Source organism: Oncorhynchus tshawytscha, linkage group LG07 (assembly GCF_018296145.1).
Source record: "Oncorhynchus tshawytscha isolate Ot180627B linkage group LG07, Otsh_v2.0, whole genome shotgun sequence".
Lineage (NCBI taxonomy): Eukaryota > Metazoa > Chordata > Actinopteri > Salmoniformes > Salmonidae > Oncorhynchus > Oncorhynchus tshawytscha.
Genome location: NC_056435.1, coordinates 11,025,585 through 11,051,239, shown reverse-complemented (window position 1 = coordinate 11,051,239; position 25,655 = coordinate 11,025,585). Strand labels below are relative to the sequence as shown.

Sequence of the window (25,655 nt, the reverse complement as noted above, 5' to 3'; positions counted from 1 at the left end):
TTATTTCCCAAATCACGTAAAAACGTATCTGATGATTTATTCATACTTACTTTGGATGGTGGCATCATTGATCATGTCCCCGCCTACAATATTTGAGCATCTGGATTGACGAAAAGCTATCTTTCAAAAAGCATGTTGATGAGTTAGTTAAGAAATTAAGAATTAACATAGGCTTCTTCTAGGAAACTCCTTCCTCCTTAATCGTCCACCAGTCCCTCCCTAGACGACATCCACTTTTCAATCACTCAGCCTATTGAGCCACTGGACAGACTCACATATAACTAACCTACGCCTTGATCTCTTTCTTCCCTCTCTCTCCAGATTAAATGCTGCAACTAGTGAAGTCGGGCCACCCGCCAACCTGCCCGCTCAACCCAATCCCTTCATCCCTGGAGGGGAAACCATCTTTGGAGACCTTTTCCCACTCATTAACTCATCCCTGACCACTGGCTGCGTCCCCTCTGACTTCAAAATGTCCAGTCACTCCCCTCCTCAAGAAACCAATATAGTCAATGAACTAATCACTGATCATAATCTTGATGTGATTGGCCTGACTGAAACATGGCACAAGCCTGATGAATTTACTGTGTTAAATGAGGCATCACATTTATGACAGCAAAATTAAATTGACCAAAATAAAATGACTGTGCTTGCGTCTTTTGAGCTTCTAGTCATGAAATCTATGTAACCTACTCAATCACTTTATATAGCTACTGTTTACAGGGCCGTATACAGCATTCCTCACTGAGTCCCCTGCATTCCTGTCGGACCTTGTAGTTATGGCAGATAATATTCAAATGTTGACTTTAATATTCACATGGAAAAGTCCACAGACCCACTTCAAAAGGTTTCCGGAGCCATCATCGACTCAGTGGGTTTTGTCCAACATGTCTCCGGACCTACTCATTGCCACAGTCATACACTGGATCTAGTTATGTCCCATAGAATAAATATTGTGGATCTAAATGCTTTTCCGTAAAATGCTGGACTATCATCTTATTACGTTTGCAATCGCATCAAATAATCTGCTCAGACCCCAACATCATCAAGAGCCGTGCTATAAATTCTCGGACAACCCAATGATTTCTAGATTTCCTTCCAGACTCCCTCCTCGTACCCAAGGATGTCGGAGTACAAAAATCTGTTAACCACCTAAGGATCTAAACTTAACCTTGCGTAATACCCTAGATGCAGTCGCACCCCCCCAAAAAAAAAAAGCCCTGAAGCAAGCTTCCAGAAAATTGGAACAAAAATGGCGCTCCACCAAACTGGAAGTCTTCCGTCTAGCTTGGAAAAACAGTATCGTACAATATCGAATAGTACAATATCGAATAGCCCTCACTGCTGCTCAATCATCTATTTCTCCAACCTAATAAGGAGAATAAGAACAATCCAACATTTATTTTTGATACTGTCACAAAGCTAACTAAAAAGCAACATTCAACAAGAGAGGACAGGTTTCACTTCAGCAGTGATAAATTCATGAACTTCTTTGATGAAAACATCATGTTCGTTAGAAAGCAAACTACAGACTCCTCTTTAAATCTGCATATTTCTCCAAAGCTCAGTTATGCGGAGTCTGCACAGAACTGCCAAGGCCTAGGATCAATGGAGACACTCAAGTTTTTTAATCCTGTATCTCGACACATTCATGAATATAGTCATGGCCTCTAAACCGTCAAGCTGCATACTGGACCCTATTCCAACTAAACTACTGAAAGAGATACTTTCTGTGCTTGGCTTTCCTGTGTTGAACATAACAAATGGCTCCCTATCCACTGGATGTGTACCAAACTCACTAAAAGTGGCAGTAATAAAGCCTCTCTTGAAAAAGCCAAACCTTTACCTGGAATTTTTTTAAACTATCGGCCTCAATTGAATCTTCCATACCTCTAAAAAAAGAAAGAAAAGGAAACACGGTTGCGCAGCAACTCACTGCCTTCCTGAAGACAAATAATGTATATGAAATGCTTCAGTCTGGTTTTCGACCCCATCATAGCACTGAGACTGCACTCATGAAGGTGGTAAATTACATTATAATGGTTCATCGGATCAAGGCTCTGCATCTCTCCTCGTGTTCCTAGACCTTGACACTATTGATCACCACATTCTTTTGGAGAGATTAGAACCCCTAATTGGTCTACACCAGGGGTGTGCAATTCCAGTCCTCGAGTGCCTGATTGGTGTCAGAGTTTTGCCCCAGCCCCAGCTAACATACCTGACTCCAATAATTACCTAATCATGATCTTCAATTTAGAATGCAATTTGATTAATCAGCTGTGTTTGCTAGGGATGGGGAAAAAGTGTGACACCAATCAAGAGGACTGGAGTTGCTCACCCCTGGTCTACACGGACAAGTTCTTGCCTGGTTTAGATCTTATCTGTCAGAAAGATATCAGTTCATCTCTTTGGATGGTTTGTCCTCTGACAAATCAATTGTACATTTTGGCGTTCCACAAGGTTCCATTTTAGGACCACTTTTGTTTTCACTATAGTTATATATGTACACTACCTCTTGGTGATGTCATTTGGAAACACAATGTCAACTTTCACTGCTATGTGGATGAAACACAGCTGTACAGTTCGATGAAACATGGTGAAGGCCCAAAATTGCCTACCCTGGAAGCATGTGTTTCAGACTTAAGGAAGTGGATGGAGGCAATCGTTTTACTTTTAAATTCGGACTAAACAGAGATAATAGTTCTAGGTCCCAAGAAACAAAGATATCTGCTGTTGGACCTGACAATCTTGATGGTTGTACAGTCTTCTCAAATAAAACTGTGAATGACCTCGGCATTACTTTATACCCTGATCTCTCTTTTGACAGGACATATCAAGAATATTTCAAGGACAGCTTTTTTTCCATCTTCGTAACATTGCAAAAATCAGAAACCTTTTGTCCAAAAAGCTAGTCCATGCTTTTGTCACTTCTAGATTAGACTACTACAATGCTCTAATCTCTGGCTACCCGGATAAAGCAGTAAATAAACTAGTGCTAAACATGGCTGCTAGAATCCTGACTAGAACGAATCATATTACTCCACTGCTAGCCTCTCTACATTGGCTTTCCTGTTAAGGCTAGTGCTGATTTCAAGGTTTTACTGCTAACCTACAAAGCATTACATGGGCTTGCTCCTACCTGTCTCTCTGTTTTGGTCCTGCTGTACATAGCTACACCTACACTACAGTCATAAGAAGTAGGCCGCCTCTAAGCAAACAGCAGCAGGGCTTTCTCCTATAGAGCTACATTTTTATGGAATGGTCTGCCTATCCATGTGAGGGACTCAGTCTTGACCTTTAAGTCATTACTGAAGACGCATCTCTTCAGTAGTCCTATGATTGAGTGAATTCTGGCCCAGGGGTGTGAAGGTGAATGGCAAGGCACTGGAGTGACGAATCGCCCTTGCTGTCTGCCTGATCGGCTCCCCTCTCTCCACTGGGATTATCTGCCTCTGACGCTATTACGGGGACTGAGTCACTGGCTTACTAGTGCTCTCCCATGCCGTCCCTAGGAGGGGTGCATCACTTGAGTGGGTTGAGTCAGACGTGATCTTCTTGTCCGGTTTTGCGCCCCCTTGGGCTCATGTGGTGGAGGGGGCTATACTCGGGCTATACTTCGTGGGCTATACTCGGCCTTCTCTCAGGGTAGTAAGTTGGTGGTCTGTTTATCCCTCGAGTGGTGTGGGGGCTGTGCTTTGGCAAAGTGGGTGTGGTTATAAACTGCCTGGTTGGCCCTGTCTGGGGGTACTGTCGGACGGGGCCAGTGTCCCCCAACCCACCTGTCTCAGTCTCCAGTATCTATGCTGCAATAGTCCATGTGCCGTGGGGCTAGGGATCAGCCCGATGAAACCTGGCTGTCCCCAGTCCACCTGGTAGTGTTGCTGCTCCAGTTTCAACTATTCTGCCTGTGGTTAGGGAACCCTGATGTGTTTGCCGGATGTTACCTTGTCCCGGACCTGCTGTTCGACTCTCTCGGTCTACCGCACATGCTGTCTCGACCTCTGAATGCTTGTCTATGAAAAGCCAACTAACATTTACTCCTGAGATACTGACCTGTTGCATCCTCTACAACCACTGATTATTATTTGACCCTGCTGGTCACCCATCTTTGAACATCTTGAAGAACAATCTGGCCTTAAATGGCCATGTACTCTTATAATCTCCACCCGGCACAGCCAGAAGAGGACTGGCCATCCCTCAGAGCCTGGTTCCTCTCTGGGTTTCTTCCTAGGTTCCTACCTTTCAAGGGAGTTTTTCCTAGCCACCGTGTTTCCTCTATCTGCATTGCTTGCGGTTTGGGGTTTTAGGCTGAGTATCTGTATAGCACTGTGTGACATTTGCTGATCGAAAAAGGACTTTATAAATACATTTGATTGATTGACTTGACCCCTCTGACTGGTATCACTTCTTTCTTTTCCAACTCTCTCGCTATCTCCCTCAGGACGATCTTCTTGACCCTATCCAGTCAGGCTTCAAGACGGGTCACTCAACCAATATTGTTCTTCTCTGGGTCACGGAGGCTCTCCGCACAGACTTTCTCTCCTCTGTTCTAATTCTCCCTAGATCTATCCACTGCCTTCGACACCATGAACCGTCAGATCTTCAACTTCACCCTCTCAGGGCTGGGCGTCTCAGGCTATGCACACTCTTGGAGGCCGTTCCTATCAGGTGACGTGGAATCTGTGTCTGCACCTCATACATGGTCTCTCCTATCATTGATATGTGGATGACACTCAACTACCTTTCTCCTTCCCCCCCTTCTGACACCCAGGTGACGTCAAGCTTCTCTGCGTTGCCTGGCAGATATCTCAGCTTGGATGACGGCCCACCACCTTAAGCTCAACAAGAAAGAGCTGCTCTTCCTACCGGGGAAGGCCTGCCCGCTCCAAGACCTCTCCATCATGGTTGACAACTCCAGTGTTCCTCTCCCAGAGTGCAAAGAAGTTTGGCGTGAGCCTAGACGACACCCTGTCGTTCTCTGCAAACATCAAAGCAGTGGCTCACTCCTGCAGGTTCATGCTCTACAACATCTGTAGAGTACAACCCTACACGCAGGTCCAAATCCAGGCTCGCTGTTGGCTGGGCTCCCCGCTTGTGCCATCAAACCCCTGCAACTTACCAAGAACACTGCAGCCCGCACAATTTTCAACCTTCCCAAGGTCTCCCATGTCATCATACTCCTCCGCACACTCCACTAGCTTCCAGTCAAAGCTCGCATCCACTACAAGACCATGGTATTGCCTACAGGGCAGCAGGAGGAACTGCCCCTCCCTACCTTCAGGCTCTGCTCATTCCCTACACCCCAACCCGAGGACTCTGTTCTGCCACCTCTGGTCTATTGGCCCTCCCACGCCCACGGAAGGGCAGCTCCGGCTCAACCAAGTCCAAGCTTTTCTCTGTCCTGGCATTTTAATTTTCATGTGAGTTGTAGTTTAATGTGTTTTTTTTTTGTATTTTGATGTGTATGGTTGAGCCTGAAGGTAAGGAGGGCAGATCCTCTTGCTGCTCCGTAGGCAATCACCATGTTCTTGTAGTGGATGCGAGCTATACAGAGCTCATCTGGAAAAGAGACCTTGGTTTTAGCATTGACTCCCTTTCCAAAAAATGAAAAATGTAGAAGCTCATCTTGAATTGAGATTCACAATAACTGACTATTTGTTTTTATTTGACATTGTTACTATACAAACCTGTCTCACAGAATTTCGTGTAGGGATACAATTCCAACCAATTTCGTTTTACTGGGTAGCCTAAGCAAAACCTATTGCAATTCTTTGGGACAGTAGTTCAGAAGACCTGTCAATGACTCCAGCACATTGCAGTATAAAAACAACTCGTTTTTATTGACACGGTCAAAAATACTCTGAAAGGTGGGGTAACAATAAAAAAGACTTCCTATCATTGTTTGTAGTTCTTTGCTGGCAGCCAGAGCTGATCCTAGAACAGTGATGAAGCGGTGAACGTCACTAAAGGAGTTGTAGAGCGGCACCGGAGCGATGCGCAGAACGTTGGGTTCCCTCATGTCACACTGAGATGGCATGGAGAGAATAGATCAAAACAGCAACAGTCAATTACAAAACATAGATTCAAATCTATGCATGTACACTCATGCATAAACACATATACTGTCCAAATATATAAAACGCAACATGCAACAATTTCAAAGATTTTACCGAGTTACAGTTCATAGAAGGAAATCAGTCATTTGAAATCAATTAAATTATACCCTAATCTATGGATTTCACGTGACTGGACAGGGGCGCAGCCCCTGGGGAGCCTTGCCCAACCAATCAGAATTTGTTTTTTTCCCCCCACAAAAGGGCTTTATGACCGACATAAATACTCCTCAGCACCCTCCCTCTCCCTCCTCACGATCCTGCAGGTAAAGAAGAAGAATATGGAGGTCCTGGGCTGGGGTGGTTACACGTGGTCTGCGGTTGTTTAATCAGCTTCTTGACATGCCTCACCTGTCAGGTGGATGGCTTATCTTGGCAAAGGAGAAATGCTCACTATAACAAGGACGTAAATACATTTGTGCACAACATTTGAGAGAAATACGCTTTCTGTGCGTCTGGAAAATTTCCGGGATCTTTTATTTCAGCTCATGAAACCAAGACTTCATATGTTGCGTTTATATTTTGTTCAGCATACATGATAAGGGCTTGTGTTTCATAGCCAAATGAAATGTAAGCCCACATCTGGACTAAAAAGCATGGTCAATTAATTATTACTTTTTTTTAAAGTGAATTTGTATTTATTTTAGACAGCGCTTTTTTAGTCCAGGCTAGGCTTAATATGGATCTGGGGAAACTCACCAATACTGTGCTACTATTGTATATACATGAAGCCACTCACAGCGACGCCCCTCTTCTCCAGCTCCTGGAACACGGCTGCGATGGGGACCGAGAAAGAGAGGGAGAGTTGGCATCCTCGTTCCTCAGGGTGTGAGTGATGATATGGACGTGGGGCTTGTGAGGCTGGGCCTCATCCTTGTTGTAGTAGTGCTGGATCAGACACTCCAAGTAAACCGTCAGAAGTTGGTTGTAGCAAAGACCTGGACGTAATGGCAAAGATTGACAACTTAACAGTAATTGCCAGGGCTGGAGTCAATCCCATTTACAATCAGTAAGTAAGTAAACAAAATTCCAAAGTAAACAAAATTCCAATTCCAAATTCTCCTAATTGAAAAGCATTGAAGAGAATTTACATTTCAGTATACTTCCTGGATTGACTGGAATAGAAATGGAATTGACCCCAACCCTGGTTATAACAACAGTTACAACCTTTTACAGGTCACTTGTGAAATTCCATGATTTGAGAGATGAATACGAACTTGTTCTAATATTTGCTGTACGAAATCGATATGAAAAACCCAAATTGGGTCCAGTCACCTCTAAACTAGCTTGCAGTGGACACACCAGCAGGATGGGTTGGTTTGATAGCCGAAAGCCACTTATACCAGGTAGTAGATCCATTTCTATGGTAAGACAAAAACGTAGGATGTTCGTGATGAATTCCTGTGGCTCGACTGAAAGGGTGAAATGAACACGGTAGAACCCATTTTCTGTAATACCCTAATATGACCAGGAGATGGCAGTGTAAATCAAGCTACATGGGTATCTCTGCTTAGAGACCGACAGCGCCAACTCGAAGCAGCATTCTGCAATGTGTCCCAACCTTGTTTTCAAGTCATGTCCCCACCATCCCGTGAGCCTGAGAGAGAAAGTAACAAGTAGTTAAAACATAACAAGAGTCCACACGTAATATGAACACAAATCTGAGCTGTACTGCACCGTCATACTCACGCAGGCTTGACTGTACGTGCATTCTTCTCATGGATAAAAGCTCCAGCCAGTCCACCAGCTCCAGAGTTCACATACTACACGTGAATACAAAAATGAACTCTTATCTACAGTATTCAAGACCAAGGATAATCTACAATATTTGAAATGGGCATCGATAACAACTGCAAGACAATCCTTGTTGGCAATATTAAGCTAGAACAAGTCCATTTCTACCCCACATATTGTGTGGTCTTCCTGTGTCAGCAGGTGTTGGACAGGAAACAGAGTGATGCCACTGCCAGCAGTTCATTTTGCCCTTGATTTCTCCACACAAACCCCAATGCTGACCTTGTAGGAGCACCAGCAGGCAAAGTCCACTCCCCAGTCATGCAGCTTCAGCTCTGCATTTCCCACTGCGTGTGCACAGTCGAGTCCAACGTAGCAGCCCTGTGGGAAGAGCAAAAACGCACTGTCATGCCAGATGCTAAGGGCAGCAGGCCGGTGTTGTGCAGTCAGGAGGCATCAGAGGCAGTTCATCGGCATGTCTGTTTGTTTGCGTGTGCGTGTCTTTTTAAGATAAACTTCATAAATGATTAATGTACTCCTAGTGGGGGTATTATTGTGTGGATCATTAGGACTCTAAGTCTGGCTGTTTTGATTGCCCTGCTAAATGTGACAGAGAGGGAAGGCTTCCCCCTGTGTGTGTGTGTGTGTGTGTGTGTGTGTGTGTGTGTGTGTGTGTGTGTGTGTGTGTGTGTGTGTGTGAGAGAGTTGGTTTGACATCTCCTGAGTGTCATCATTTATATTTCCTTGTCAACACTTGCATGAGGTGAATGCAGACAAATCCTGCGAGCCAATCATGTCAAATTGTTACACATCCCTGACAACAGGGGACGCTGTTGGAGCAGCTGTTGTCAGACAAAATGCTTTTTTGTTTTAAATAACATGCTTCATTACCTTAAAAGCCAATGTTAATAACAACATTATAGAATAGAAGCATGACTATACACAATGGATACAATGGCCATTATCCACTATAAATAGAGGTTGAATTAGGAATTCAGAGGAGCCCCTCGAAACCTAATCCTAGCTTCATGTTCACATCCTGGTTCAACTCTGACCCTCATCCACAATTCAAAGCCTAGCTTCATGTCCACATCCCTGTTCAACCCTAACCTCAACCACAACCACAGCTTCAACCCTAACAATAACCCTAGCTTCATGTCCACATCCCGGTTCAACCCTAACTTCATGTCCACATCCAGGTTCAACCCTAACCCTAGCTTCATGTCCATCTTGGCTCAACACAACCCTCTTCATGTCCACATCTTGCTCAACCCTAACCCTAGCTTCATGTCCACATCCCGGTTCAACCCTAACAATAACCCTAGCTTCATGTCCACATCCCGGTTCAACCCTAACTTCATGTCCACATCCTAGTTCAACCCTAACCCTAGCTTCATGTCCACATCCCGGTTCAACCCTAACCCTAGCTTCATGTCCACATCCCGGTTCAACCCTAACAATAACCCTAGCTTCATGTCCACATCCCGGTTCAACCCTAACTTCATGTCCACATCCAGGTTCAACCCTAACCCTAGCTTCATGTCCACATCCTGTTTCAACCCTAACCCTAACTTCATGTCCACATCCAGGTTCAACACTAACCCTAACTTCATGTCCACATCCAGGTTCAACCCTAACCCTAGCTTCATGTCCACATCCCGGTTCAACCCTAACCCTAGCTTCATGTCCACATCCAGGTTCAACCCTAACCCTAGCTTCATGTCTACATCCCAGTTCAACCCTAACCCTAGCTTCATGTCCACATCCAGGTTCAATCCTAACCCTAGCTTCATGTCCACATCCCAGTTCAACCCTAACCCTAGCTTCATGTCCACATCCTGTTTCAACACTAACCCTAACTTCATGTCCACATCCAGGTTCAACCCTAACCCTAGCTTCATGTCCACATCCCGGTTCAACCCTAACCCTAGCTTCATGTCCACATCCAGGTTCAACACTAACCCTAACTTCATGTCCACATCCAGGTTCAACCCTAACCCTAGCTTCATGTCCACATCCAGGTTCAACCCTAACCCTAGCTTCATGTCTACATCCCAGTTCAACCCTAACCCTAGCTTCATGTCCACATCCAGGTTCAATCCTAACCCTAGCTTCATGTCCACATCCCAGTTCAACCCTAACCCTAGCTTCATGTCCACATCCCAGTTCAACCCTAACCCTAGCTTCATGTCCACATCCCAGTTCAACTCTAACCCTAGCTTCATGTCCACATCCTGGTTCAACCCTAACCCTAGCTTCATGTCCACAACCCAGTTCAACCCTAACCCTAGCTTCATGTCCACATCCTGGTTCAACCCTAACCCCAGCTTCATGTCCACATCCTAGTTCAACCCTAACCCTAGCTTCATGTCCACATCCCAGTTCAACCCTAACCCTAGCTTCATGTCCACATCCTGGTTCAACCCTAACCCTAGCTTCATGTCTACATCCTGGTTCAACTCTAACCCTAACCCTAGCTTCATGTCCACATCCCAGTTCAACCCTAACCCTAGCTTCATGTCCACATCCCAGTTAAACCCTAACCCTATCTTCACGTCCACATCCTGGTTCAACTCTAACCCTAGCTTCATGTCCACATCCAGGTTCAACCCTAACCCTAGCTTCATGTCCACATCCAGGTTCAACCCTAACCCTAGCTTCATGTCCACATCCCAGTTCAACCCTAACCCTAGCTTCATGTCCACATCCCAGTTCAACCCTAACCCTAGCTTCATGTCTACATCCCAGTTCAACCCTAACCCTAGCTTCATGTCCACATCCAGGTTCAATCCTAACCCTAGCTTCATGTCCACATCCCAGTTCAACCCTAACCCTAGCTTCATGTCCACATCCCAGTTCAACCCTAACCCTAGCTTCATGTCCACATCCCAGTTCAACTCTAACCCTAGCTTCATGTCCACATCCAGGTTCAACCCTAACCCTAGCTTCATGTCCACATCCCAGTTCAACCCTAACCCTAGCTTCATGTCCACATCCCGGTTCAATGCTAACCCTAGCTTCATGTCCACATCCTAGTTCAACCCTAACCCTAGCTTCATGTCCACATCCCAGTTCAACCCTAACCCTAGCTTCATGTCCACATCCAGGTTCAACCCTAACCCTAGCTTCATGTCCACATCCAGGTTCAACCCTAACCCTAGCTTCATGTCCACATCCCAGTTCAACCCTAACCCTAGCTTCATGTCCACATCCAGGTTCAACCCTAACCCTAGCTTCATGTCCACATCCAGGTTCAACCCTAACCCTAGCTTCATGTCCACATCCCAGTTCAACCCTAACCCTAGCTTCATGTCCACATCCCAGTTCAACTCTAACCCTAGCTTCATGTCCACATCCAGGTTCAACCCTAACCCTAGCTTCATGTCCACATCCAGGTTCAACCCTAACCCTAGCTTCATGTCCACATCCCAGTTCAACCCTAACCCTAGCTTCATGTCCACATCCCAGTTCAACCCTAACCCTAGCTTCATGTCCACATCCCAGTTCAACTCTAACCCTAGCTTCATGTCCACATCCAGGTTCAACCTAACCCTAGCTTCATGTCCACATCCCAGTTCAACCCTAACCCTAGCTTCATGTCCACATCCCAGTTCAACCCTAACCCTAGCTTCATGTCCACATCCCAGTTCAACCCTAACCCTAGCTTCATGTCCACATCCAGTTCAACCCTAACCCTAGCTTCATGTCCACATCCAGGTTCAACCCTAACCCTAGCTTCATGTCCACATCCAGGTTCAACCTAACCCTAGCTTCATGTCCACATCCAGGTTCAACCCTAACCCTAGCTTCATGTCCACATCCCAGTTCAACCCTAACCCTAGCTTCATGTCCACATCCCAGTTCAACTTAACCCTAGCTTCATGTCCACATCCAGGTTCAACCCTAACCCTAGCTTCATGTCCACATCCAGGTTCAACCCTAACCCTAGCTTCATGTCCACATCCCAGTTCAACCCTAACCCTAGCTTCATGTCCACATCCCAGTTCAACCCTAACCCTAGCTTCATGTCCACATCCCAGTTCAACCCTAACCCTAGCTTCATGTCCACATCCTGGTTCAACTCTAACCCTAACCCTAGCTTCATGTCCACATCCCAGTTCAACCCTAACCCTAGCTTCATGTCCACATCCCAGTTAAACCCTAACCCTATCTTCACGTCCACATCCTGGTTCAACCCTAACCCTAGCTTCATGTCCACATCCTAGTTCAACCCTAACACTAGCTTCATGTCCACATCCCAGTTCAACCCTAACACTAGCCTCATGTCCACATCCTAGTTCAACCCTAACACTAGCTTCATGTCCACATCCAGGTTCAACCCCCTAGCTTCATGTCCACATCCCAGTTCAACCCTAACCCTAGCTTCATGTCCACATCCCAGTTCAACATGTCCACATCCAGGTTCAACCCTAACCCTAGCTTCATGTCCACATCCCAGTTCAACCCTAACCCTAGCTTCATGTCCACATCCCAGTTCAACCCTAACCCTAGCTTCATGTCCACATCCCAGTTCAACCCTAACCCTATCCTTGGTTTCTCCTATTTTTTTCTTCAAATCCTTAAAATTGCTGGAGTTCGGCTCCGTCTGTTTCTCCTTTTGACCCAATGTGCAGGAACCCGGTTCCTGGTAGCTCCAGACCAGTTTTTTTTCATTTGGCATTTTTTATGATTCTACAGATAACATACAGAACAAGTAGAGGGCAGAACACACACCAAATCAAACCCACCACATGCTCTAACAGAGCCCCACCCCAAAACCAGACGTATTAAAGCAGACATGATATACAATGAGTAATATAATCAAATCGCTAAAAACAAAGAGCTAAGAAAAAAGTATTAAATAATTATACAAATTCTAATTTGGGTTGGTTTATGGACTTAACTGGGTGAAATTAGCTGGTCCATGTCTTCTGCAAAAGATAGGAAAGGTTGCCAGATTTTCGAAAATATAATTCCAGATCCCCTAACGGAGTAGCATATTTTCTCTAGCTTGAGATGTTGAATAACTTCCTTTATCCAATGTTTAAAAGTAGAAGGAAACCCATCCTTCCACTTAAATAGTAGATGACGTCTAGCTAGAAGAAAAGTAATAGTAACAGAACTGTTTAGAGGTGCCTCCTGTGATACCACTCCATAGAACTGTTTCGAGGGGCCTCCTGTGGTGCCTCCTGTGGTGCCACTCTGAATAATGCAAAAAAGACAGAAGGTTCTATAGGTCTCTCCAGTATCTTAGAAAACGTCTCAAAAATTGATATCCAGAAATGTCCATTTCGGGCCTGCCCAAAACGTGTAATAAAGTATCAGGAGCCTGCTTACATCGGTCACAAGTGGGATCTATGTCTGGTCTAATCTTGGATGATTTTGTCTTTGACCAATGCAGCCAATGAACTGTTTTAAATTGAATTACAGCAGGTCTTAGACATATAGATGAAGAATGTATTCTCTTGAGGCAAACTCTGCCAAGTTTTGTCTGAAAGATGTTCACCTAAATCCTCTTCCCATTGGTTCTTAAAAGAGTTCAAGAAGTCCAGATTATGCGAGTTTAATAACGTATAGACAAAGCTTATGCCTCCTTTGATATGAGGGTTTAAAAATAGAATCTAGAAGGGAGGTAGGTGGGAGAGACTCCAGCCCAATTTAACCACGGATTATAAACAAAGACTTCACTTCTCTGTCGCAATGTAGTGACAGTATCACAGTTGACGCCAGAGAGCAGTGTTACTCTCTTGCCCGTCTAAATTGAACCTTCATAAAACACCATTCAGATCATGTTGGAGTACCCTCTAAGAAGGCATGGGACCATAAAATAGACTCAGCCGCGGGCCAATTTCTTTCTTGAGCGGAAAATAATTACAAATAATTTGTAGACTACAAATTGACCGCAAGAAGCCCAAATAGAGATAATATTTGACAAAAATATTAAAAGAATTGGGGCGGGTAGTGTTCTCCTGGCATCTGCCAAACCCAGATGCGTCCGTCGGACTGCCAGATGGTGAAGCGTAATTCATCACTCCAGAGAACGTGTTCTCACGCAGTCCAACGGCAGCGAGCTTTATACCACTCCAGACGACGCTTGGCATTGCGCATGGGGACCTTAGGCTTGTGTGCTGCTACTTGGCCATGGAAACCCATTTCATGAAGCTCCTGACAAACAGTTATTGTGCTGACGAGGCAGTTTGGAACTTGGTAGTGAGTATTGCAACCAAGGACAGACGATTTTTACGCACTTCAGCACTCGTCGGTCCCGTTCTGTGAGCTTGTGTGGCCTACCACTTTGCGGCTGAGCCGTTGTTGCTCATAGACGTTTCCACTTCACAATAACAGCCCTTACAATTGAATGGGGCAGCTCTAGCAGGGCAGAAATTTAACAAACTAGGCCTCCTGAATGGCGCAGAGGTCTAAGGCACTGCATCGCAGTGCTAACGACATCACTACAGATGCGGGTTCGATACAAGGCAGTGTCGCGACAGGGAGACCCATGAGACGGCGCACAATTGGCCCAGCTTCGTCCGGGTTAGGGGAGGGTTGTCCAATGGTTAAAATGAGACTCCTGTGTCGGGACGGGCGCATGCACGCTGACACGGTCGCCAGGTGTATGGTATTTCCTCCGACACAATGGTGCGGCTGGCTTCCATGTTAAGAGAGCAGTCTTAAGAAGCACTACGCCTTGGCGGGGTTGTGTTTCAGAGGAGGCATGGCTCTCGACCTCCGCCTCTCCTGACTCCATACGGGAGTTGCAGCAATGGGAGAAGACTAACTACCAATTGAATATCGCGAAATTGGTGAGAAAAAGAGGTAAAGAAAATATGACGGTGCCACGATGATAGTAATTGAGCACTTCAGTAAGGCCATTCTACTGCCAATGTTTTCCTATGGAGATTGCATGGCCGTGTGCTCAATATTATACATGTCAGCAACAGGTGTGGCTGAAATAGCCAAATCCACTCATTTGAAGGGGTGTCCACATACGTTTGTATATACAGCGGGGGGTGAGGCGGGCGTTGTGGAACCCTGCTCTACGGGGATTTGTAAAGGGTTTAGAAGTAGTTAATAGACAAACAAGAATGAATTCAAAAGTTGAAATACCATTTCCCAAAAAGACCCACCCCTTTAAAAACACAAATGTTAGCGTCTCAGTGCAGGTGAGAAAAAGACACTGAGGAGTGGGTTCTAAAGTCGTCCTTTTACCTTGTTCTGCCCAGCGTTGGTGATGGTGGCCATATCAAAGAGCTGTCCGGTGTAGTACTGCACTCCACTGAACAGAACCACCGCAATGGAGTCTCCCTCCTTTTCTATCGTGTCCAGAATGTCCTCTGTTCTCAGCACCTCCTCGCCCTGACAGGTAGAAAACAGTTGGTCAGGGTATAGAAATGTAGAAAACACGGCAGTTGGTCAGGGTATAGAAATGTCACTTTTAATAACCGTTCATAAATTCTCTCTCAACACTCAATTTGACTCCTTCTACTTCAATGTCCTTAGGTACCTTGAAAGGTGCAAATAAAAAAAAGTTATTATTTAAGTCCTAAAAGTGATTATAGAGAGAAAAAAATGAAGACTACTTTTACCGGTCTGGGCTTCATCAGCAGCATGCTCTGTTGAGGGTCATATCCTTTCAACTGGATCTGAGATTCCACAGCATACTGAAGAAATCACACATGAACATGGTAAAAAAAAATATATATATATATATTTTTTTTTAAAGTGGTCCAATTTACCCCCACTCTCCTCCACCAACCCAGAGACAACAGATACAATGTGTTGGGAATAACAACAGTGGACTATTCTATTACAACAGGATAAATGATGAAGAGTAGGCCCTGCACACTCACGTATTATACAACTGTCAGAGATGTCTTTTAATGGCAAAAACATGAATTATAGTTGAAACGCAGTTGAAGAACGCAAATGACTTTTGAACACAAAATGACCTGCAGTCATTACACCAACATCCTGTCGGTTGAAAACAAGTTATGTGTCGTTGGAATTACTCACATGGTCTGAGGGGAACGCCTTGTCCTCAAGAAGGATTTTGTGACGTTTTGCTGTAGGTTTGTAAAAAGACAGCTGCAAAGCAAATATATAACATGTTGTTTATGTAAAGTCTCGGTATATAATGCGTGTTTACGTTGGAGATTTGTATAAAAGTTTGACATTGTCTTACCAGCAGAATATGCAGATTAACCGTTAACCCGTTCATCAAGGCAACCTCCTCAGCTTTAGCCCCTGTTCGTAAGCAAACACACAGGTGTGATTTAATTCCCATTGCTCTGACATAACTTTACAAACACATTTTTACCTAATAGCATTTAAGCAATCATAAAACCTAACATTTTCCACACAAAAAAGACATCCGAGGAGCATAAAGGCCTTCGGTTGTTTGGTTTGGCTGTACTTTGCTCACTGCAAAGTATGGCACACTGCCAGGGTGCAATTACCCTTTAAAACCAGTCACAGATCGGAGGTCTCTGTCATGAATCATCAACAGCCAGACAGAACGATAGTTAGCTATCAGAATTACCTGACAATTTAACCATGAATGTTATGAGAGCTGGAGATTACAGGCTTTTAACGGTGCTGTGTGAAAAAGGGAACCATGACGACCGGGTATTGGATCCCTTTGGTCGCACATCAGTGCAAGAAGCCTGTAAAGGTGCCGACCTGCATCGTTAAATAGCCCCATCTCAGCCCTAGCTCATGTTCACTGTTATGATCATACAACGGACATAGAATGTCGAATGGTAATGCATTGTATTTGATAATGCATTGGACATGTGTTATTGTATGAACTTACCAACCACATTAGCCATGAGTCCCTCTATATTGTTCTCCGCCCAGGCCCAAGGTCGAGAGCCTTGCACATGGCCATGAACCCCCCCTGCAAGACAGAACACAGAGGAACATCACAACAATGCTCACAGCTACAAGGATAGGATACAAATTTCACAGATAAAAGCTAGAACAATTACATTTCAAAGAGAAAGGTTCATGTGGGGGGGGGCTTGTCACTACAGTACTTGAAATAGTCGACTAAAACTTTTAGCTGAGCTGATTCCGTGTCATAAAGCAGTCATTGGGGGAAACGTTGGGGGAACAACTTACATTTTAGCCCATTTATCCAACTCTTCGTCGATGTACTTCTTGGCCATTTTGGGCTGGAGGCCAAGTGAGTTCCCCACAAAGTAAATGCATTCCTTGGTGCCATCCACAAGCGTAAGGTCAGCTAGGGTAACATTAATAGTGCATTAGCACAATCGATCCACACATTTTCACTAAGAAGCTTCCCTGCATTGTTCAAATCACGGTATACTTCTTGGCCCCAGAAAGAGGCTTTGTTACACAGTTGAAGAATATGTCATTAAAATGATTCAACTTTCAAACACTTAGCTAAATGAAAGTGCTTAGTCATCTCCTTTATTCAGCTCAACCCAAATTTTGTAGGCATCTCGCTTCCGGCTGCAATATTTTCCGAACCACCTGACCAAGCAGGCCGTTTCCTCACTGTATGTAGGATCTTGTAGACCTACATGTATAGGCAGGGCAAAACCATTTTGGTGATTTCTGGTATACCTTATCATCAAAATAAATAAATCCCAGCACATTTTCAGACTCATTCAGCAGTTTTTACCTGATTAAGTACAATAGCATTGGAAATTCATATTGAAATTTCCATTTACAATACTGTTCAAAAGTTTGGGGTCACTTAGACATTTTGTGTTTTTTTAAAGAAAAGCACATTTTTTTGTCCATTAAAATAACATCAAATTGATCAGAAATACAGTGTAGACATTGTTAAAGTTGTAAATGACTATTGTAGCTGGAAATGGCAGATTTTTTCTTTCAAAAACAAGGACATTGCTAATGACCCCAAACTTTTGAACGGTGTGTATATACCGAAAACGTACGTTGAAAATTACGCTGTCGCTGCTTCTTGATGACAAGACATTGATAAATAGCCCAATGTCAAGACAGTTTTAAAGTGTCCAAATCAATAACCAATATGCAGAAACAGTTTGTGATATATTGAAAACCTATAATGTACTATCTACACATAGTGCCATGAAAAATGATTTGCCCCCCTTTTAGATTTTCTCTATTTTTGCTTATTTTTTATACTGAATGTTATCAGATCTTCAACTTCAACTAAAAACTAATATAAGATGAGTTTACAAATAAATACAAATATACACATTTTCTTTAATTAACATAGTTATGCAACACCCAATTCCCCACCCAATAACTACTCGTACTGACTAGGGGTCAACCGATTATGATTTTTCAACGCCGATACCGATTATTGGAGGACCAAAAAAAAGCCGAAAACGATTAATCTGACATTTTTTTTAAACATTTATTTGTAATAAGGACAATTACAACTATACTGAATGAACACTTATTTTAACTTAATATAAAACATCAATAAAATCAATTTAGCCTCAAATAAATAATGAAACAGGTTCAATTTGGTTTAAATAATGCAAAAACAAAGTGTTGGAGAAGAAAGTAAAAGTGCAATATGTGCCATGTAAAAAAAGCTACCGTTTAAGTTCCTTGCTCAGAACATGAGAACATATGAAAGCTGGTGGTTCCTTTTAACATGAGTCTTCAATATTCCCAGGTAAGACATTTTAGGTTGTAGTTATTATAGGAATTATAGGACTATTTCTCTCTATACCATTTGTATTTCATATACCTTTGACTATTGGATGCTCTTATAGGCACTTTAGTATTGCCAGTGTAACAGTATAGCTTCAGTCCCTCTCCTCGCCCCTACCTGGGCTCGAACCAGGAACACATCGACAACAGCCACCCTCGAAGCATCGTTACCCATCGCTCCACAAATGCCTTGGCCCTTGCAGATCAAGGGGAACAACTACTCCAAATCTAAAAGCGAGTGATGTCACGATTGAACCGCTATTAGCGCGCAAGCTGATGTTTTGACCGCATCGAATTGGAGGGAATTCCACGTGCTTTTTTTTTTTTTACCTCAATTGCTTAAAACATATCAGTCTTTAGTTTTGTACTGTTGATATTAGAGGTCGACCGATTAATCGGAATGGCCGATTAATTAGGGCCGATTTCAAGTTTTCAAAACAATCGAAATCGGTATTTTTGGGCGCCGATTTCCGATTAATAAAAAAAAAAACGTTTTATTTTTTATACCTTTATTTAACTAGGCAAGTCAGTTAAGAACACATTCTTATTTTCAATGACGGCCTAGGAACTGTGGGTTTAACTGCCTTGTTCAGGGGCAGAACGACAGATTTTCACCTTGTCAGCTCAGGGGTATCAATCTTGCAACCGCAGTTAACTAGTCCAACGCTCTAACCATTGCACTCCACGAGTAGGTAGGGGCGAGGAGAGGGACGGAAGCTATACTGTTACACTGGCAATACTATAGTGCCTATAAAAAATATACACAGCTGTACATTTCAATGAAACATGGTGAAGCCCCAAAATTGCTCTCGCTAGAAGCATTTGTTTCAGACATAAGGAAGTGGATGGCTGCAAACGTTCTACTTTTAAACTAGGAAAAAACAGAGATGCTTTTTCTAGGTCCCAAGAAACAAAGAGATCTTCTGTTGAATCTGACAATTAATCTTAATGGTTGTACAGTCGTCTCAAATAAAACTGTGAAGGACCTCGGCATAACTCTGGACCCTGATCTCTCTTTTGAAGAACATATCAAGACTGTTTCAAGGACAGCTTTTTTCCCATCTACGTAACATTGCAAAAATCAGAAACTTTCTGTCCAAAAATTATGCAGAAAAATTCATCCATGCTTTTGTCACTTCTAGGTTAGACTACTGCAATGCTCTACTTTCCGGCTACCCGGATGAAGCACTAAATAAACTTCAGTTCGTGCTAAATACAGCTGCTAGAATCCTGACTAGAACCAAAAAATTTGATCACATTACTCCAGTGCTAGCCTCCCTACACTGGCTTCCTGTCAAGGCAAGGGCTGATTTCAAGGTTTTACTGCTAACCTACAAAGCATTACATGGGCTTGCTCCTACCTATCTCTCTGATTTGGTCCTGCCGTACATACCTACACGTACGCTATGGTCACAAGACGCAGGCCTCCTAATTGTCCCTAGAATTTCTAAGCAAACAGCTGGAGGCAGGGCTATCTCCTATAGAGCTCCATTTTTATGGAATGGTCTGCCTACCCATGTGAAAGACTCAAACTCGGTCTCAACCTTTAAGTCTTTACTGAAGACTCATCTCTTCAGTGGGTCATATGATTGAGTTTAGTCTGGCCCAGGAGTGTGAAGGTGAACGGAAAGGCTCAGGAGCAACGAACCGCCCTTGCTGTCTCTGCCTGGCCGGGTCCCCTCTTTCCACTGGGATTCTCTGCCTCTAACCCTATTACAGAGGCTGAGTCACTGGCTTACTAGGGCTCTTTCATACCGTCCCTAGGAGGGGTGCGTAACTTGTGGGTTGAGTCACTGATGTGATCTTCCTGTCTGGGTTGGCGGAGATCTTTGTGGGCTATACTTGGCCATGTCTCAGGAGGATGGTAAGTTGGTGGTTGAAGATATCCCTCTAGTGGTGTGTGGGCTGTGCTTTGGCTAAGTGGGTGGGGTTATATCCTTCCTGTTTGGCCCTGTCCAGGGGTGTCCTCGGATGGGGCCACAGTGTCTCCTGACCCCTCCTGTTACAGCCTCCAGTATTTATGCTGCAGTAGTTTATGTGTCGGGGGGCTAGGGTCAGTTTGTTATATCTGGAGTACTTCTCCTGTCCTATTAGGTGTCCTGTGTGAATTTAAGTGTGCTCTCTCTAATTCTCTCTTTCTTTCTCTCTCTCGGAGGACCTGAGCCCTAGGACCATGCCTCAGGACTACCTGACATGATGACTCCTTGCTGTCCCCCAGTCCACCTGGCCGTGCTGCTGCTCCAGTTTCAACTGTTCTGCCTGTGATTATTATTATTATTTGACCATGCTGGTCATTTATGAACATTTGAACATCTTGGCCATGTTCTGTTATAATCTCCACCCGGCACAGCCAGAAGAGGACTGGCCACCCCACATAGCCTAGTTCCTCTCTAGGTTTCTTCCTAGGTTTTGGCCTTTCTAGGGAGTTTTTCCTAGCCACCGTGCTTCTACACCTGCATTGCTTGCTGTTTGGGGTTTTAGGCTGGGTTTCTGTACAGCACTTTGAGATATCAGCTGATGTACGAAGGGCTATATAAATAAATTTGATTTGATTTGATATAAGAACATCCAATAGTCAAAGGTATATGAAATACAAATAGGATAGAGAGAAATAGTCCTATAAATACTATATTAATTACAACCTAAAACCTCTTACCTTGGAATATTGAAGTCCCATGTTAAAAGGAACCACCAGCTTTCATATGTTCTCATGTTTTGAGCAAGGAACTTAAACGTTAGCTTTTTTACATGGCACATATTTTACATGGCACAGATTTCTTTCTTCTCCAACACTTTGTTTTTGCATTATTTAAACCAAATTGAACATGTTTCATTATTTATTTGAGGCTAAATTGATTTTATTGATGTTTTATATTAAGTCAAAATAAGTGTTAATTCAGTATTGTTGTAATTGTCATTATTACAAAAAAAAAAAAAAAAATTTTTTTTAAAAATCGGCCGATTAATCGGCATCGCCCTTTTAGGTCCTCCAATAATCGGTATCGGCGTTGAAAAATCATAATCGGTCGACCTCTAGTTGATATCCTATGCTGGGTCGTGATTCGTTAAAGTTAACAGAAAAAGTATTTTAATTGTTTGTTCCCTTTTCCACGGTGGCAGCCTCCTAAAATCAACATCCGCCATTGCAAAACATAGGTATAAGCCTTGTACACGTTCTTGTGTAACCAACCATGTATAGGTTAAGTTTCCGTGTGGCCTTTGAGTCGTGTTAGTTTAAACAGCGCTACTCCCAAACGTTTGCCCCCTGTTCTATTGATTTCAGCGTGATATCGAACAAATTATTATTTACAATGACGACCTACCCCGGCCAAACCCAGAGAACGCTGGGCCATACTGTACATACTGTCCACATTTTTTTTCACCTTTATTTAACTAGGCAAGTCAGTTAAGAACAAATTCTTATTTTCAATGACCGCCTAGGAACAGTGGGTTAACTGCCTGGTCAGGGGCAGAATGACAGATTTGTACCTTGTCGGCTCAGGGATTTGAGCTTGCAACCTTTCGGTTACAAGTCCACCGCTTACTTACAAGGAGGGAGTTCTGCAACTTTGGGTAATAGAAACTGTTCACGATGCTTTAGTTGGTCGTGATTGTCCAGATATGTGGCTACTTCATTCGATGTCTGGCTGCATCCCAGCAGAGTAGAGACGCGCTCCAGAACCTTGCGCGGAGAGTTGGCGTCAAATGGGTCCATTACTGAAGTTGAAAAAAGGAAAATGATTTAGAGTAATATGCAATTTACAAATAGTTCTCAAACAAAGCTAGTCCTACAGTATGTATATTATCGACACAGGCTATATACCCACCTCAAATGTTTTGACAGTTGGCTAAATTACATTTACGCACTCACGAAACCACTGCCTGCATTCCAAAGTTCAATACATTCAACTATGACAATTCAAAGTGGAGAAACAATTAAATAATTAGGTAATGACCAGATAAAGCAAGTATTTCCTCATTTCAATTGAATATATCCCAGTCTCTTTCCCCAGTTTGAGAGTTAAAATGGAAACATTCACAAGTGCTCTTCACCCCTCTGTAAATATCCGAAGTTAGCTAATCATTGACCTGAAAGATAAACTCACCGGTTGACTTCATTCATTCCAGTCTAGGGTACTACATGTAATTTTCTAGCTTTATTATCAATACTGTTTAATTTTAATTGGCAAGTCAGTTAAGAACAAATTCTTATTTTCAATGACGGCCTAGGAACAGTGGGTTAACTGCCTGTTCAGGGGCAGAACGACATATTTGTACCTTGTCAGCTCAGGGATTCGAACTTGCAACCTTTCGATTACTAGTCCAACGCTCTAACTACTAGGCTACCCTACCACTGTGAACAATATGGGTGAAGAAGAAGCACTATGTAGATCTACTTCCTTTATAGACTGTCATGTGTTATTTTTCATTACAGCCTATAATGTCTGTTCCTACTTTCGATTGGGCAGAGGTACGTGGTGACGGGAGGTCATTGAGGCGGGAAGAACACCGTTGCTTGTATCTAATTGGTTGACAGACCACGAGTCAGCATGTCAGTAATAATGTTTAATAATAATGAAATGGCTATCACAACGTCTGAAATTAAATTAATAATATCCTAAGTGCATCCACAACGAGAAGTGCAATGCATTTAGCCTATGCCTGTTAACTGAGCACACACTTGTACAACGAATTGGCTATCATCACAATCTTAGTGATTGTATTTCTATTGCAAACAAAAAAAGTACTTGTTGGCCGACGATATATGCGTCCTGCTGTGCATTGGTTAAAATGTTACGGATTAAATGTCTATCACATCAGAAATTAAGTGGATAATATCCAGTGCAGCCACAACGAGAAGTGCATTTACCCTATGCCTGTCATCACAATCTTAGTGATTATATTTCTATTGCAAAAATCCTTATAGGCCGAATGGAGTCTTGTTCCATCCAGATCAGCGCGATTGAATCATGTTCGCACCACCGGACAGGCGCACTCTGTCAATAAATAAATAAAATGACTTTCAGTTACTCACCAAGTGTTGTTTTATAGAAGGACGATGCGGCTGTTGTTGTGGTTCAGTGCAAACGAGTCGTAATCTTCTGGACATCCAGGGCCTTGGTTCTGTCTGCGTGTATGGACAAGGCAGTCGAGGGTTTAACCCAGTATTTCATTCTGTATATCATGATGCGTGTACTTAGCATTTCTAGTACTATCTGAGATTTTCTGTGAAACTGTTTTTGTCGAATTTGCCTATGACCTGTAAAAGTTCAAGGAAGTTTCCCTGGTTGACAGCCATGTAATATACTCTCTGTTCTCTCGGGCTAGTTTCGGATGTCCATCACTTAGAGCATTGCATATTGTTGAGTCAGACTCTTTCTGAATAGTCCACTCATTCCACGCGGTCATTGCATATTTATGCTCCACACTAGCATCGTGTGTCAGGAACGAACTTGTCCCCTTCGTCCAGTTCTTCTGGTAGCCAATCGTGTGTAAATGCCGCCTTCTCTCCACCATGGTTTCCTGGACGTTGAAAGTGGTGGCATGCAAAGCAGAAAGCACGGTCCTTTGAAATATAATATTCCATCCATGTGTAATCCTCGTACCATCTACGATTGAAGTAGCGATCCTGCTGTCCAATTTGTGTGGCTGGATAACGCCGAAGAAGAGCGCGCCTTGGTTCATGGCCTTGCGCTACACCACCGCATGCATCCCAATAGTAGAGCGCCTCAAACAAATCATCCCCTTCAATGCTGCAGACAGCAGGAGTTGATCCTTGGCTTAACAGTGTCATAGCAAATAACCAGTCTTCCTATTAAGTCACCAGTCATAAAGGGAGGTCGATCACAAACTCTTCAAAGCGTCATAATAAGCCTTTGCATATTTCTTTCACTTCTCCATACCATAAACGGCACATTTTGGACGTTTGGTTTTGCTTTAGGAGAGATATCGGTCTGACAATTACATTTTTTTTAAAGTCTCATGTAAGGAAGTAGTCAATTCTGAAGAAGGAGAGGTTGAGCAAGAAGTGTGTTCCATCCCAAATGCCACCTTAATTCCTTGTAAATAGCGCACTACTTTTGACCAGAGCCATATGGGCCCTGGTCAAAAGTAGTGCACTGCATAGGGAATAGGTTGTTTGTTGTAGTATAAAATGGAGCTGTCCCAGAGGTAACCTTGCTGCTTCTTTTTTTCTCTCGCTACAAACAAAACGGCTCTTCTTCAAACAAGCCCAAGCATCCCACATTGTAACAATATCTAAACACACCATACACATGTATTGATCCTTTATCTATACATCTTCACAATACAATTGAAAGTAAATCTTGTACTTTTTTAGAGCGCATCCACTCTCCTCTATCTCCCCCACTCCATTGCCGTCTACTCACACAGATAACTGTATTTTGTTTCAATGTCGGCTATATTTTGAAGGTCTTGGATAGCTTGTACTGTAGGTTGGGATCTGACAAGTGCTGACCTCCATGGTTTTAATGGACTCTTCTGTGGCTCATTTGTAAGAAGAGGGGAGCTCTCTGCTGCTGCCTCTGCTTTGTGCTGGGACAGGTCTCCAGGGCCCTCTTCTTCAGAAACATGGAGGACAACACATCTTTATGGGCTACATGACCTCCTTACTGAGCACTATTGACTGGTTGTCAGCTAGCCTTCTAGACAATGGTGCGGGAATTGGTCTCTCTTATTGTGTTTTGTCCTCTCCTTTTCATCTTCTCTCTCTCACTCTCTTTCACTCTCTCTCTCAATTCAATTCAAGGGCTTTATTGGCATGGGAAACATGTTACCATTGCCAAAGCAAGTGAAATAGATATTAAACAAAAGTGAAATAAACAATAAAAATGAACAGTAAACATTACACTCACAGAAGTTCCAAAAACAATAAAGACATTTCAAATGTCGTATTATGTCAATATACAATGTTGTAGCGATGTGCAAATAGTTAAAAGTACAAAAGAGAAAATAAATAAACATAAATATGGGTTGTATTTGCAATGGTGTTTGTTCTTCACTGGTTGCCCTTTTCTTGTGGCGACAGGTCACAAATATTGCTGCTGTGATGGCACACTGTGGTATTTCACCCAGTAGTGAAATACTGGGTGAAATCTCTCTCTGTCTCTGTGT

At 43.4% G+C, this 25,655-nt stretch overlaps 2 protein-coding genes across 8 annotated transcripts in view; one reads left to right on the top strand and one right to left on the bottom strand.

The window, feature by feature from the left end:
- Positions 1-5,819: 5,819 nt before the first annotated feature.
- Positions 5,820-24,331, bottom strand: LOC112255189 (kynureninase). Of its 7 annotated transcripts, XR_006083699.1 has the most exons (14): positions 22,349-22,592; positions 22,071-22,238; positions 16,968-17,088; positions 16,660-16,743; positions 16,030-16,091; positions 15,861-15,932; positions 15,434-15,508; positions 15,057-15,203; positions 8,130-8,228; positions 7,803-7,876; positions 7,675-7,710; positions 7,389-7,474; positions 6,853-7,051; positions 5,820-6,025 (listed from the first exon to the last, which is right to left on the bottom strand). XR_006083699.1 is itself a non-coding variant. In XM_042324099.1 (12 exons), the coding sequence occupies exons 3-12, from the start codon at positions 17,068-17,070 to the stop codon at positions 6,982-6,984; spliced, it is 822 nt and encodes a 273-aa protein (XP_042180033.1). In that variant the 5' UTR covers positions 17,071-17,088; positions 22,071-22,238; positions 22,349-22,592; the 3' UTR covers positions 5,820-6,981. The 7 variants fall into 7 exon arrangements, 5 of the variants coding, with proteins under 5 accessions (XP_042180033.1, XP_042180032.1, XP_042180030.1 ...); XM_042324099.1 differs by lacking the exon at positions 7,389-7,474 and having other exon boundaries at positions 5,820-7,051; XM_042324098.1 differs by lacking the exon at positions 5,820-6,025 and having other exon boundaries at positions 7,005-7,474.
- LOC112255188 (low-density lipoprotein receptor-related protein 1B-like) overlaps positions 20,370-25,655 on the top strand; it is a 77,872-nt gene continuing 72,586 nt past the window's right edge. Inside the window, exon 1 of the mRNA XM_042324998.1 lies at positions 20,370-20,385. Within this exon, the coding sequence (XP_042180932.1) occupies positions 20,370-20,385 (16 nt within the window). The remainder of the gene's footprint in view (positions 20,386-25,655) is intronic.